The 14904-nt window shown below is 36.3% G+C and overlaps 1 protein-coding gene across 1 annotated transcript in view; it reads right to left on the minus strand.

The window, feature by feature from the left end:
- Positions 1-4979, minus strand: part of LOC107783072 (BTB/POZ and MATH domain-containing protein 2-like) — a 29025-nt gene extending 24046 nt beyond the window's left edge. The window contains exons 1-6 of the mRNA XM_075251073.1: positions 4608-4979; positions 4288-4400; positions 2929-3058; positions 2548-2717; positions 1791-2064; positions 1512-1681 (exon numbers count right to left, since the gene is read on the minus strand). Coding sequence (XP_075107174.1) covers positions 1512-1681; positions 1791-2064; positions 2548-2717; positions 2929-3058; positions 4288-4333 — 790 coding nt within the window. The 5' untranslated portion in view covers positions 4334-4400; positions 4608-4979. The remainder of the gene's footprint in view (positions 1-1511; positions 1682-1790; positions 2065-2547; positions 2718-2928; positions 3059-4287; positions 4401-4607) is intronic.
- Between the last annotated feature and the right edge of the window lie 9925 nt (positions 4980-14904).

A 14904-nucleotide genomic window follows, 5' to 3' on the forward strand; every position in this document is an offset into this window, starting at 1 on the left:
GAGCTTAAGCTAATGTGCAAAGATAAGATTATAATTAGTGGTGTAACAAAGAAAAAATTCTAGTACAACTAAAGATTTAAACATGGCGCATTATTTAGGATCTACAACAAACTACCACAGGCCAAAGAAGGCGGGACTGTGGTCAGGCATACATAAGCTAAAGCACAAAAAAAAAAGGGCACAAGAGGGGGAGGGGGGAAAATTGTAGAATATCGTGTATATATAACATAAAAGCTCATTAAAACCACAAGCATCAAATATCTATACTATTTTAAAAGCACAAAACCCCTTAACGAAATGTCATTCGTCTTTTTTACTTTAAACATAAATTTCACAATGGACAAAATCGTAATTATTTATTTTTCTAATATTTAGGATTTTGAAATTAACTAAAATTTGATTGATAAGTTCTTTTCTTATTTGAACTATGTAAGAACTCCTAATATTTAGGAATGCAAAATAGAGTAAGATATTACTTAAATAAATCTTTCCTTATTTATCTCACAATTAATTTACTTTTTAATTCGATTAGGTTTGGTATGTTTGTCTATAGTACTTTATCATTTGTTTTATATTACTTTAGTTTGGTTTAGAATAAAGATTGTGGAGTCCACTTTAAAACCAAGATTAAATCTAAAGAATACACCTCGGGGTTAAACAAGTTAGTATATCCTAATATGAATGTTTGTATTTAGAATTTATGAACAAAAATAATAAATGCACCCTTTAAATCAAATACTCCATCTATATTTAACTTTTACGACCAAAAATGTAAAATGCACATTCAATAAATACCATAATAGAAATAAATATTTTAATACCTACCATCATTATAATATTTGACATCAAATCAAATTCTAGAAAAACTTTTGAAACACTCGACAATATATTGCACGTCAAATATTTATTTAGGTGCACGCGCAATACGCGTATCCTAAAACTAGTACATAGAAAATCAAGAATGGCTATATTTTGTTGGTATCCATATACTGATATACATATAAAGTGAGGAAATTTTCAAAGGGAATGCATTTATTTCATTTCAATACTAAACATTAATTTAGCTCATCGATATCTATTTAAAAAACTGCTCCTATAATATTTGAAAAACAAAACTAGTTGTAGAATTATAGTGGTATTGATTTAGAAATAATTCCATTAGAAAATTTGTTAGTGAGAACAAATAGATACAAATAAAAGAGCAGGCCGGTACAATAAGCTCCCTCGGTGCGCGAGGTTCGAGGAAGGGCCGGACCACAAAGGTCTATTATATGCAACATTGTCCTGCATTTCTGCAAGAGGTTGTTTCCACGGCCCCCGTAACCTTTTGGTCACATGACAACAACTTTACTAGTTACGCCAAAGCTCCCCTCCAAATAGAAACTAATGATTTCACAAAAAGAAATTCCATGCAAAAGAGGAGCTCAAGATTGACCTTAAACATAAAAAGTTAACTAGGTAACAAATAAATACTATCACCATTAGAATGAAAGTTGGTGGAATTGTCTTACTAGATAATCGCTTATCACATCCACCACCTATCTGATCTTTGATGCAAAAGCTGTAATTTGCCTTCACTTTTCGATGGTGATCAAAGTCTTTGGAGTCAACAGAAACTAAAAATATCGAGATATTACATCCTCTGTTTTTTTCATTGCCTTTTGGATATAACCAGATTTTCCTGCACAAGAAACATAAGGATTCAGCAAAGAATAAGTTCAAAATCAGTGATACTGAAAGAAACAATATACACGACAAACAATAATACACCAAGGAGAAGAAGGAAGTACCATTTGTGATCTCCCACAGTAAATTCTTCAGATAACCAATCTATCCCTAGGTTTGAGAAATTACAAATCTTCCACTCGCGCTTAAATTTGTCATTAGATTTTTCGACAGACAAGCATTCACCAATTGCTTGCCTTTGGACAACAAATACCTCTGCTCCAAAGATACACTTGTCATCGATAAGGTATCCGTTAGAGGCCTCTTTGAATGCTTTATGAGCAAGAAATTTGGGAAGTCCCCATTCTGACTTGACAGATTGAAAGCGCCGCATTTTTCCTAAATCAAGGCATTGTAGCATAACAGTTGAGCCAATTATTGAAAAAGATTACTACTCAGTGTTTTCTGTCACTCAGCCTATCATCAAAGTTATTTCAAGATAACAACCATATAACATAAAAATCTTAGAAGAGAAACCTAGAGTGAAATGTACATGCTATGAAAATCTTAGAAGAGAAACCTAGAGAGAAATGTACATGCTATGAAAGCACAAAGGAATGAAGGTGCTCTTGGCTCAACATCATTGCTTCTGTTTCACTAGAACACCTCTTTTTTTGTTGTCTTGGAATGTATATAGTCCATGATGGAACTCGAGTAGAAAGTATTAATTCATTTTTCGGGGAAAGGGTGGGATAGGGAGAGGAAGGGGGAAAACCGAAGATTTCACGTGGTATCAATCTAATTTATTTCGTAACTTCGTTCAATGAGAAAGATGTATATGCTAAGAAAGGACACAAGATTATATACACACTAATATTGTACCTCGCACTGTAAGATAATTGTCACAGAGTTGATTGTACAGAAAGAAGGTAAATATAGCAGTGACCTCCCAACCAGCAGCTAGGGAACTTGTCCCTGAAATGGCCAAGGAAACTGAAATATGTTCACTTCCATTTTCATGTCCGTTCCCATCGGGATAAATGATCATTTTCCTGTATCAAATCCATTCAACAATATAATTCAGATCATTTAGGACAGACTTTAATGCAGATCAACTGGCTACACTTTTTTAATTAGCTTTCCTTTTTCTTGTTGCATATGTCGAGGCTTTCCTGTTTCAAACTAAACAATTTGTTTGACTATTTCAAATCAAGTTAAACTTTTTCAATAATGCATTAGTGAGGGTTGGCAAAGGAGTCTTACCATTTATAACCACAAGCCTCAAATTCATTTGATTCAAAATTTTCAATGCCGCTCTCTGAGAGAAGGGAGAAAGACTCAATTTTCAACTTATAGTGTGTTGGCGAAGCCTCTCTAACTCCGACGATCGCTTCTGCCCATATTGCATATCAAACAAAAAAGGATAAACTTTATTGCAATTCTTCTCCATTTTAGATAAATAAAGGGTAAAACTAGTCAAGTATAATGTTAGTTCCATAACTACATTAGACAAAATATACTAGAATAAATAAGAGCAGCTTTTAAATGAGTCGGTCGCCTAATTCAACATAGTATTAGAACAAGCAAGACGCACCACCACCCAAAAATAAAAATAAAAAAACTACTTTCACCCATGGAATAAGACACACAATTCAACAAAATAAGCCAGTCAAGCAATGTTTAGAGTTCCATTTGACAATTACAAACAAGAAAAGTATAAAAATACGGACTTTTATAAGGATAGAATACCACAAGAAATAGAATAAACATGTCAGAGGCCAGAGCCTTGTTTGACAAATAGACGCAAAGATAATCGCACACACTAACAGCAAACCCTAGACACACACTAACACTACACACACACACACACATATATATCCAGCATTAAGCGAATTGTGTATGAATTGTTTAAAGTGGGTACAATACGTCGGTACTACTCATTTCAACCAAAAGAGTGGGCTAAAGCACATTGGAACACTAAGAAACAGAATATGTAGAGACTACAGACGAACCTTCATCTTCTCAAGCAATCGATCCCATGCAAACGCAGAGGAGAAAGAGCGTTACAAAAATCCCTAATAAATTCCACAGTTTCTTATACTTCGTCCAGTTCTTTGGGACTTCACTTATATATCCTTTTCACTTTGGAATTCTAAAGGGATTTGGAATCCCTGGATTTAGGGCTTGATTAAGGGGAAAAAGATCTTTAAAAAGAAATTCTTTTTCTTAAAATTCTCCTTTCCTTCGCTTAATGTTAGTAGTGTTAGAGTACCCGCTACCCTATCTCAATAAATATAATATTTTAAAGATTACATAAATTTTATATTATTATGATTTGAGTTATAAAATAAAGGCTGAATAGCCTAATACATACGTGTACTTGCATCGTTTTAACATCCCGATCCCTATATTTCACATATTTTCACATATTTAACTTATCAAAGCAGATCTTTTAAATAACTCTGGCCGTTGACCGAGAAGTTGAGGTGGACAAAGAGCGTAGGATGCACGTACATTGAAAGCGTGGAGGGGCGATTCTGATTAAGAAAAAAATTAAAAATCCAAAAATAAAATAAAAAATTAAAGAAAATGATAAAACAAGGACCCTTTCAACCCTGTCACCTCCTCTCTCCTTCTTCCACCCGCCATTGGCGCTGCCCTTCTCCATTACCTCTGCCACCACTACCTCGTCCTTCTCTTACACCACCACCAGAATCTCATCCCTCCATAAATCACTGTCAAATGAGATGATGAATTTTTACTTTTGGGGGGATTGGGTTAAGCAAAGTTAAACACATCAAAATTCATTTGAAATTAAACCTTAAATCTAGAAATTTGAATTGTGTTGGAGTGTATGAGTTCGAGATCTGGAGTTTTAAATCATTGAGCTAAAATTGTGATTATATTCTTATTTGGGTCGTTGGACTGAAGTTGTTGAATACCTGTGATGTTCAGCGGTCCTGGTGAAATTAGCAGGAAAGCTCAAGATAGTAATGATTTAACTTCTAACCCAAAAATCATTACCACTTGAGAGTTGAGAATCCTTCTCTGACAAAGAGTCCAAAAGATGAGAATTTTTTCAGATTGATTAAGACTAGGACTTGAGAAATTGGATAAGAACGAATTCTAAAAATATGTAAGATAAAGAGAGAGTGAGAGAAATGAAAAGTGCAAAAAAGAAAAAGGAGACTTCTGCCGGCAAACTTGTCGGAGATGGTGACAGAAATTTAGAAGAAGATGAATTGGGGTTTTCGGTTGAAATTTTTTGCATTGAGATGTGAGATTTCATAAAAAAATTGAAATAAGTTAATAGCAAGGGACCCACATTTTCATTTGTTAAAATCTTATTCAAAATAATATTTTTAAATTTAAATCACTGCTTTGGAGAAAAAGGGGATATATTTGGAATTTTAATAAAAAAATTAATAATGATGTGGTATAAAATTATATGACGTGGATATGACATGTCCCCTATGTCAGCATGTTAGAGGTGTTTAAAACTTAGTTTTTGATTAAGTTCAAGGGTCTGATTGAGACCTTGTGAAGTAGAGGGACCAGGATGTCAAAATCGAACAAGTAAAGGTGTCTTTCAGACTATTCTCCTTAAAAGAAAAGGTAATGTAAAAAATTATAAATTTCTAAAAATGATAATTGTTGATTCTATTTAGCTAACTCAAAAATAAAATAAAAAACTCTATCCCAATATAAGTTCTTAATCATATCATTCAATTGACAGAAGAAGCCTTCTTTTTGCTCACGAGCAAAATGTAATTTGTTCTATTTCTTTAAGATATTAGAAATACCATAAGAATAATTTTCAACATATTAAAAAAATAAATTACTACCACAAAAAGTAAATTCAACCGCTACCTTTTAATTAATCTACTCTTTTTATTTTTAGCTTTCTATGTATGAAATTATATTATAAATTTATTCAAGAGTATTATAGGATTTTGCAGTTCATGCTTATTACTATATTATAATCGATTTTGCATTAATTTTTATTCATTCCACCACAAATTCTATTCCTATAAAAAAAAAATCTAATTTTTGTATCTAAAAGTTTTGTCAACTGAAAAAAAGGGTTTACTTATATGATGAATTGGAAAGAAATTGAATGGGATTTATTTTTTCATTTTATTAATTCAAAATTTTAATATTTATTCTTATTAAAAGAAATGATTTAATTTTTGTTGATTGAAATTAATGATATTAACTCATTACAAGTTTTAAATATTTGACTATATTTTAATTTTATTTAGAATTATATTTTTCAAGCCTAAAAAATCAATCTAATATTTAAGTTTGGATATTTGTATTTGCAAAGTTATACGTGTTTTTTAGCTATTGCCAACAGCCCAACACCTCTCTCTCTTATGTTATTGAGGTGTAATTTTCAAATATTATAGTATGTGATAAATTATACAAACTAATAATTTAATAGTGATAAATAATTTAATAGTATGTGATAAATATTTTCCTTTCCTCTTTTTGTTTTTTAATAATTTATTTTTTAATTGATTTTAAAGTCCTAAATATTAGAATTTCTTACCTACTTCAAAGAAGGAAGAATTTAAAGCACAAAATTTAGTTGATCTAAAATTTCTAAACATTAGAAAGCAATTTTAAATGTCGATTTAGTCTAATATGAACTCTATTTTAAAGGGTAAAAAAGGCGAACGATATTTCGCTAAGGGCTTTCGTGCTTTTAATATAGTATGAATATAAATACTTAGTCTCAATGAATATTCACTTTATATTGCTTAGTTCATCTCATTATTAATTATAAACAATTTAAATATAAAATTTTATCAATAATTCTTGTTGTATAGATTTACGGAGTGTAATTAAATAAGTATAGATTTATGACGTATAATTAAAATAAATTAAGATAGAAATTTAGAATTAGCCTTATTTATATTAGTTTTAAAATTAATTAAACTTTAGCTACTTTTTCATGCAGTAGTAATATTTGGACAAGAATTTCAACTTAAAAGAGCGCATAAACTCACTTCTTTATTGTTTTTTCTTTCTTCGAACTCCGGCTAAAGTTGAAATTAGAATTGTAGGTGTAACGATCCGACTGGTCGTTTTGAGAATTTACGTTCCGGTCAGTGACTTAAGGTCCCAAGCAACTTCGTAATATGTATTATGAGCCGCGTGTGAGGTCGAGTTTGGTTTTCGGAAGATTCGAAATTTAATTGAAAGAACAAATAAAGCTTGAATTTCTAAAGTTTGACCAGATATTTGACTTTTGAGCAAACGACTCCAGAATGGAATTTTGATGATTCCAATAGCTTCGTATGGTGATTTCGGACTTCGGCGTATGTCCGGATTTGGATTTGGATGTCCGTAGGATAATTCGACGTATTTTGGCGAAAGTTAAAAAATGGAAGATTTTTAGAAAGTTTGACCGAGGAGTTGACTTTTTAATATCGGGTCAAAATCCAGTTCTAAAAATTTTCTTAGGCCTATTATGTCATTTATGACTTGTGTGCAAAATTTGAGGTCAATCGGACTCAATTTGATAGGTTTCAGCATCAAATGTAGAAGTTGGAATTTGTTAGTTTTATTAGATTGAATTGGGGTATGATTCGTATTTTTAGTGTTGTTTGATGTGATTTGAGGCCTCGACTACGTCCGTAATATATTTTGGAACTTGTTGGTATGTTCAGATGGGGTCCCGAGGGGCTCGAGTGAGTTTCAGAGTGGTTTCAGGCCATTTCTAGGCTATTTTTAACTACTAGTTTTTTTTGGCTACATCAGTGTGCATCGCAGAAACTTCTGCTGCACAGAGCTGACTTTGGAAGCTTATATCTCGTAATATGTAAGGCATTTAGAGATGATTTAAAAATAAAAGTTGTAGCCCTTTGAATCTAGTTTCTAGAAATGTAAACCATTCATCATTTGGATATTTGTATAGAAAGCTATGATCGATTAACCGAAGCCTGGTACTGCAGTTGTTTTGCCTAGCAGTGTGCATCGCAGAAATTTCTGCTGTACAGGACTGACTTTGAAAGTTTATATCTAGTAATCTATAAGGAATTTGGCAATGAACCAAAAATAAAAGTTGTAGACCTTTGTATCTAGTTTACTAAAATTTAAACCATTTGACAGTTGGAGTTAGGTATAAAAGGTTATGGTTGATATACTACAGGTTGTCCGGAAAGAGTTTTGGAAGAGTTTAGTATTTTGGACATAAGCATGTAATGATTCAAAGGTCCATTTTTAGTTCTAGAGATCGAAATTCGATTTCGAAACTTCTGAAAGTTTGATAATGAATTATAGGAATGATCTGGAATGTTTGGTCTAATTTCATCAAGTCACGATTGTGTTTTTAGCGCGAAACATGAGATAATTATTTAACGAGCGAAATTGGTATCGCATTGAGCAAATGAGCTCCGAATTTAGTTTTGATGAATGACTAGGTTCGTATTATTATTTGTGACTCAAAGGAATAAGAATCGTTGAATTCCGAGTTCGTATGATGGAGTTCGAGCCTTATTAGTGAAAAATAAAGTGCTGGGGTAAATAGTTCTGGTATGCACCTTTAGCGACCAGATTTGGCACTTTTAGCGACGGAAATGGGGGCTTTTAGCGACCAGATTAGTGTTTTTATTAGGCAGAAACTTAAGGACCAAAAGTGGTCATTTTCTTCATTTCGTTTTGGATTTTTGGAGCACGATTCTTGGGCGATTTTGAGGATTTCTTCATGGCTTCGACTGAGGTAAGTGTTCTACATCCAAAAGTGATTATATTTCCTAAATCCATGGTTATATTCATCGTTTAATTCGAGTTTTAATGGAAGAAATTAAAAATTTTGTAAAATCTTTCAAAAACAAAAATTTTAGATTTGGAGGTCGATTCGTTATCGGAATTTGATAAAATTGGTATGGTTGAATTAGTATCGGAATGGGTGTTTGGTTTTCGTAAAAATTATATCGGGTTCCTAGAGGAGGGCCCCGCGTTGACTTTGGTTGACTTTTTAATGCAAAATTTTAAGTTGACGTTTTATTATCCAGAATTGTTTCCGTTGAAATTTAATGAAGTTATACAATCAATTTGGATAGATTTGAGCTGTCCGGAGGTCAACTCAAGCAAGAAGTCTATTTTAAAATATCGGCCTAACTTCAAAAAGGTAGGTATCTTGCCTAACCTTGAGTGGGGTAATTACCCCTTAGGCATTGAGTCTTATGTGAAAATTGTGTAATTAAAACCATGTACGCGAGGTGACGAGTACGTACTTGGTTTATATGTGCAAATTGCATTGGCTGAAATTCGTAGACGCCCTTATGTATTAAATTCGAAAATTGTTGGAACATAGTAAATCCTTTATTTGTCATGCCTCATTCCTTTTTTGCCGAGATTGTTTTTATATGATAATTTGGTGTGATTTCCACTTTGATTTTTATGTGAAATACCGTGGTTAGTTGGGTTGACATTTTTTGAAAATAATTTCATTATGGATTCCTTATCTGTAAATAATTATTAAATAAGTTTAAAAGTAGGCATTAATCTATTTGCCAAAATTTGGATTTAAGAAAGCATTGGTCCTTGATGAATTACTTTCCAGTTCATGTTGTTGAAATTGGTATTGAGTTATAAAGGTCGTAAATCATATTAAGGTAAAGTGTTACATTGTGAAATATTATTCTGTTGAGTTGTTCACTCTCGAATATTTTGTTAAGATTTTATGCACATTATGGTCGAGCCATGGGATCCTTATTGTGAAAAATAATGTATTGTTGATTTCTGTGGCAAATTGTAATATCTGAGCACTTGAGGTGTAATTTATGAGATGTTGTGATATTGACATGTGATATTGTTGGGAGGTTTATTCGGGTGTTTGCACGAGATTTCTGTCGTGCTATTGTTACTATTGATATATGCACATGCGGCGTGACAACGCCGGCTATATATGTAGGTTTGCGCATGTGGCGAGATGTAACGATCCAACCAGTTATTTTATCTTCTAGAACCCCGTTCCCCTAAATAAGACTCCCCATATGTACTTTTACTGTTTTATGACTTTCGGGAATGATTAGTTCAGGATTTGGAAGAGTTCAGGTTGAAATCGGAACTCTTGGTTCCTTAGTTTGGCTTTAAAAGGTCAAGTTTAACTTTGGTCAACGTTTTGAGTAAATGACCTTGGAATAGGGATTTGACGGTTCCAATAGGTTCGTATGATGATTTTGGACTTGGGCGTATGTTCGAATCGGGTTTTGGACAACCGGGAGCGTTTCAGCGCTTAATAGTTAACGTTAGCTATTTGAATGTTTTAAGGTTCTTTAGATTTGGTTTGGAGTAGGGTTTGGATTAATCGAGTTCTGTTTGGAATTTCGAGCCTGGGTGTAGTTCTGTATGGTGATTTAAGACTTGCACGCAAAATTTGGTGTCATTCCGAGTAGTTTAAGTATGTTTCAGCGCGTTCGGAGTAAGGTGGAAGAATTTGAAATTTCTAAGTTGAATCGATTTGGTTTGAGGTATGATTCTTAGTTTTGATATTTTTTTACGCATTCCGAGGCCGCAGGTGCGGTAGTACCTCCGCAGGTGTGAAAATCGCAGAAGGCAAAACCTTCATTTAAGTCGGGGCTCAACCATTTTGAGCCTATTTTTCTTCATTCTTGGGCGATTTTGGAGGTTCTTGAGAGGGGTGTTCACCTAGAAACTTGGAGGTAAGTTAATTCTACCTATGGTGAGTTAAATACATAGATTATGGGTAGATTATAACATGTAAATTGTGAAAATCAAGGGTTTAGATGAAAAAACTAGGCTTTGATAAAAATGAGATTCTAACCACGAAAATGGTTATGGAATAGGATGCAAATTATGTATTTGAGTTCTTAGGGTTATGGGTGACGATTTCCTCCAAAAATTTCTGGAATCCGGGCACGCGGGCCCGGGTAAAATTTTAAGAATTTTACCAATTTAGGTTGGTTAATTAATCTAATGATTCAATCTCGAATTATTGAGCATGTATTTATTAAATTATATAACATTTGGCTAGTTTCGGATTTTTCGGCACCAAATTGAGGCTTTAACGCGAAATTGTGATCGGAAAGAGAGCTTTGACACGAGGTAAGTCTCTTGTCTAATCTTGTAAGAGGGAATTTATCCCATAGGTGTTAAAAATAAATATTTGTTCCTAATTGTGGGGGGCTACGTACGTACGCGATGACGAGAGTCCGTGCGTAGCTACTATTATGCTATTGTTCGGGTAGGTTTAGGACTCGATTCATGAACTACTTGGAATTCTACACTATACTTGTTAAATTAAAATGCCTAAATTATATTAGAACTTGTTAGAGAAATTTTGAAAGGTAGTTAATGAAATATGTATTACCTTGGATATAAATCATTAATAATGTTTAAGTCAAATGCTTATAAAAAATCAAAACACTTATGGCCTAGTTGTAGAGATAGCTCGGAGGACTGAGGGTGTCCGTCAGCGGAGCCGTGAGAAAGCAGTGAGGGACAAGCGGTTTCGATATTCAAGAGAGTTCAGTGGTGCCCCGGTTGGGGGAAGAGGTCAGTTCGTGAGGGGTCAGTCCAGCAGGCCCCCTTATCCAACACCTCCACCTCCTCGGGGTGCTCCAGTGCGACCTTATTTCAGAGCTATGCAGAGAGTTATTACCGCCCACCAGTTATTCAAGGATCCTCCAGTGGGTATTCAGGTCATCAGGGCCAGACTTCAGGTCATCAGGGCCAGACTTCAGGTCAGCAGTCCATCATACCTAGGGGTTGTTTCGAGTACGGGGATCTTAGTCATGTACGGAGGTTCTGCCCTAGGCTTCGGGGTAGACTAGTACAGTAGGGTCAGCAGCCTATGATTATCGCACCAGTTGCTCCGCCAGCCGTCCGGCCTCATGGAGGTGGAGGGCAGGTGGGTAGGGGCCAATCCTAGAGGTGGAGGCTAGCCAGGTGGTGCTCCAGCCAGGTTCTATGCTTTCTCAGCTAGACCATATGCAGTGGCCTCAGATGCCGTGATCACAGGTACTATTTCTGTCTACGGTAGAGAGGCCTTAGTATTATTTGACCCAGGGTCTGCTTATTCCTATGTTTCATCTCTGTTTGCTCATTTCCTGGGTGTTTCTCGTGAATCCTTGGGTACTCCTGTTTATGTGTCCACTCATGTGGGCGATTCTGTTGTTGTGGACCGGATCTACCGGTCCTGCATTATTACTTTCTATGGTCACGAGACTAGAGATGATCTTCTACTGCTTGATATGATCAACTTTGAGATCATCCTAGGCATGTAATGGCTATCCTTATATCATGCCATCCTAGATTGCCATGCTAATACTGTTACTTTGGCGATGCTGGAGTTGCTTAGATTGGAGTGGAAGGGTTTGTCTGCTGGTGCATCTAGTCGAGTTAAGTCTTTTCTGAAGGCTCGACACATTGTCGAGAAGGGTTGTCTGGCTTATTTGGCTTATGTTAGGGATACTACTGCAGAGACTCCGACAATTGATTTAGTGTCAGTAGTCTGAGAGTTCTCCGATGTGTTTCCTTCTAATCTTCCAAGCATGCCACCCGATCGTGATATTGATTTCTGTATTGATTTGGCTCCAGGTACCTAGTCTATATCTATTCCACCGTACCATATAGCTCCGAAAGAGTTGAAGAAGTTGAATGGACAACTTGAGGAGTTGTTGGCAAAGGGGTTCATCAGGCCGAGTGTGTCGCCTTGGGTCGCACCGGTACTATTTGTGAAGAAGAAAGATAGGACTATGCGGATATGTATTGATTACCGCCAATTGAACAAAGTTACCATTAAGAACAAGTACTCGTTGCCATGTTTTGATGATTTGTTTGACCAATTGCAGGGTGCTAGAGAGTTCTCAAAAATCGACTTGAGGTCGGGGTACCATCAGTTAAAGATTCGAGATTTTGATGTTCCGAAGACTGCTTTCTAGACTAGATATGGCCATTATGAGTTTCTGGTGATGTCCATCGGTTTGACTAACGCCCCATTGGCGTTTATGGATTTGATGAATTGGGTGTTTAGGCCATACATTGATTCGTTTGTCATTGTCTTCATTGATGACATTTTGATCCACTCGCGTAGTAAGGAGGAGCACGGGCAGCATGTGAGAGTGGTGCTTCAGACCTTGCGGGAATAAGAACTATATTCAAAGTTCTCCAAGTGTGAGTTTTTGCTAGCCTCTGTAGTATTTTGGGGCATATTGTATCGGGCGACGGTATTAAAGTTGATTCCAAAATGATCGAGGCAGTTCAGAATTGGCATCGTCCCACTTCGGCGACCGAGATCAGGAGTTTCCTGGAGTTAGCATGTTATTATCGTCGGTTTGTGGAGGGATTTTCATCTATTGCAGCACCTTTGACTAGATTGACCCAGAAGGGTGCTCCGTTCTGATGGTCCGATGATTGTGAGGTTAGCTTTCAGAAGCTTAAGACAACATTGACTTCAGCACCAATGTTAGTGTTGCCTTTCGGTTCAAGGATGTATACAGTGTATTGCGATATTTCACGCGTTGGCCTGGGTTGTGTATTAATGCAGGAGGGGCGAGTTATTGTATATGCCTCACGTCAGCTGAAGCCATATGAGAAGAATTATCCAGTATATGATTTGGAGTTAGCTGCGATTGTTCACGCTCTTAAGATTTGGAGGCATTATCTCTATGGGGTGTCTTGTGAGGTTTACACTGGTCATCACAGTTTGCAGCATTTATTCAAGCAGAGGGACCTAAATTTGAGATAGCGCAGATGGCTTGAGTTACTGAAAGATTATGATATTACTATCCTTTACCATCCGGGCAAAGCAAATTTAGTTGCAGATGCCTTGAGTAGAAAGGCAGAAAGTATGGGTAGCTTGGCATTTATTTCAGCAGAGGAAAGGCCACTAGCTTTGGACATTCAGTCCTTGGCTAACAGATTTGTGAGGCTGGATATTTTAGAGCCTAGCCGAGTTCTTGCGTGTGTCGTTGCCCAGTCTTCACTATTGAGCATATTAAGGATCACTAGTGCGATGATTCACACTTGTTGGTTCTCCAAGAGATAGTACTATGGGCTGGTGCCAAAGAGGTTGCTATTGGTAATGATGGCGTTCTGTGACTCCAGGGTCGCCTATGTGCTCCTAATATTAATGGCTTGAGGGAAAAGATCATAGAGGAGGCACACATCTCTTGGTATTCTATTCATCCAGGTGCTACGAAGATGTACTGTGACCTGAGGATGCATTATTAGTGGCGGCGGATGAAGAAGGACATAGTTGAGTATGTATCTAGGTGCCTAAATTGTCGGCAAGTTAGGTATGAGCACCATAGTCCATGTGGCCTACTTCAGCAGATGACTATATCAGAGTGGAAATGGGAACGCATTACTATGGACTTTGTAGTTGGGTTGCCGCGTACCTTGCGGAAGTTTGATGCAGTTTGGGTGATTGTTGATAGGTTGACTAAGTCGGCACACTTTATTCCGGTTGTGACTACGTATACTTCAAAGAGGTTGGCCCAGATTTATATTCAGGAGATAGTTCGGTTGCACGGTGTGCCAATTTCCATCATATCAGATAGAGGCTCTCAGTTTACTTAACATTTCTGGAGGGCAGTGCAGAGTGAATTGGGGACCCGTGTAGAGCTCAGCACAACCTTTTATCCGCAGACTGACGGGCAGTCGGAGCAGACAATTCATATTTTGGATGATATGCTCAGGGCATGTGTGATTGACTTCGGAGGTCAATGGGATCATTTCTTGCCTTTGGATGAGTTTGCTTATAATAACAGTTACCAATCCAGCATCGAAATGGCTCCCTTTGAGGGTTTATATGGTCGGCGATATTGTTCGCCCATCGGATGGTTTGAGCCCGGCGAGGCTAAGTTATATGGTACTGATTTAGTGAAGGATGCCTTGGAAAAGGTGAAGTTGATTCAAGAGCGACTTCATACAGCACAGTTCGGAGAGAAGAGTTACGCGGATCAGAAGGCGCGTGATTTATAATTTATGGTGGGTGAGAAAGTTCTTTTGAATGTTTCGCTGATGAAGGGAATCATGAGATTCGGGAAGAAGGGGAAGTTGAGCCCAAGGTTTATAGGACCATTTAAGGTATTGAGATGAGTTGGGGAGGTTGCTTACGAGCTTGCTTTGCTTCCCAGTCTATCGGGAGTTCATCTGGTTTTCCATGTATCTATGCTCCGAAGGTATCATGCCGACCCATCACATGTGTAAGACTTTAGCACGATTCAGCTAGATGAGAGCTTGAGCTATGAAGAGGAACCA

Source organism: Nicotiana tabacum, chromosome 4 (assembly GCF_000715075.1).
Source record: "Nicotiana tabacum cultivar K326 chromosome 4, ASM71507v2, whole genome shotgun sequence".
Lineage (NCBI taxonomy): Eukaryota > Viridiplantae > Streptophyta > Magnoliopsida > Solanales > Solanaceae > Nicotiana > Nicotiana tabacum.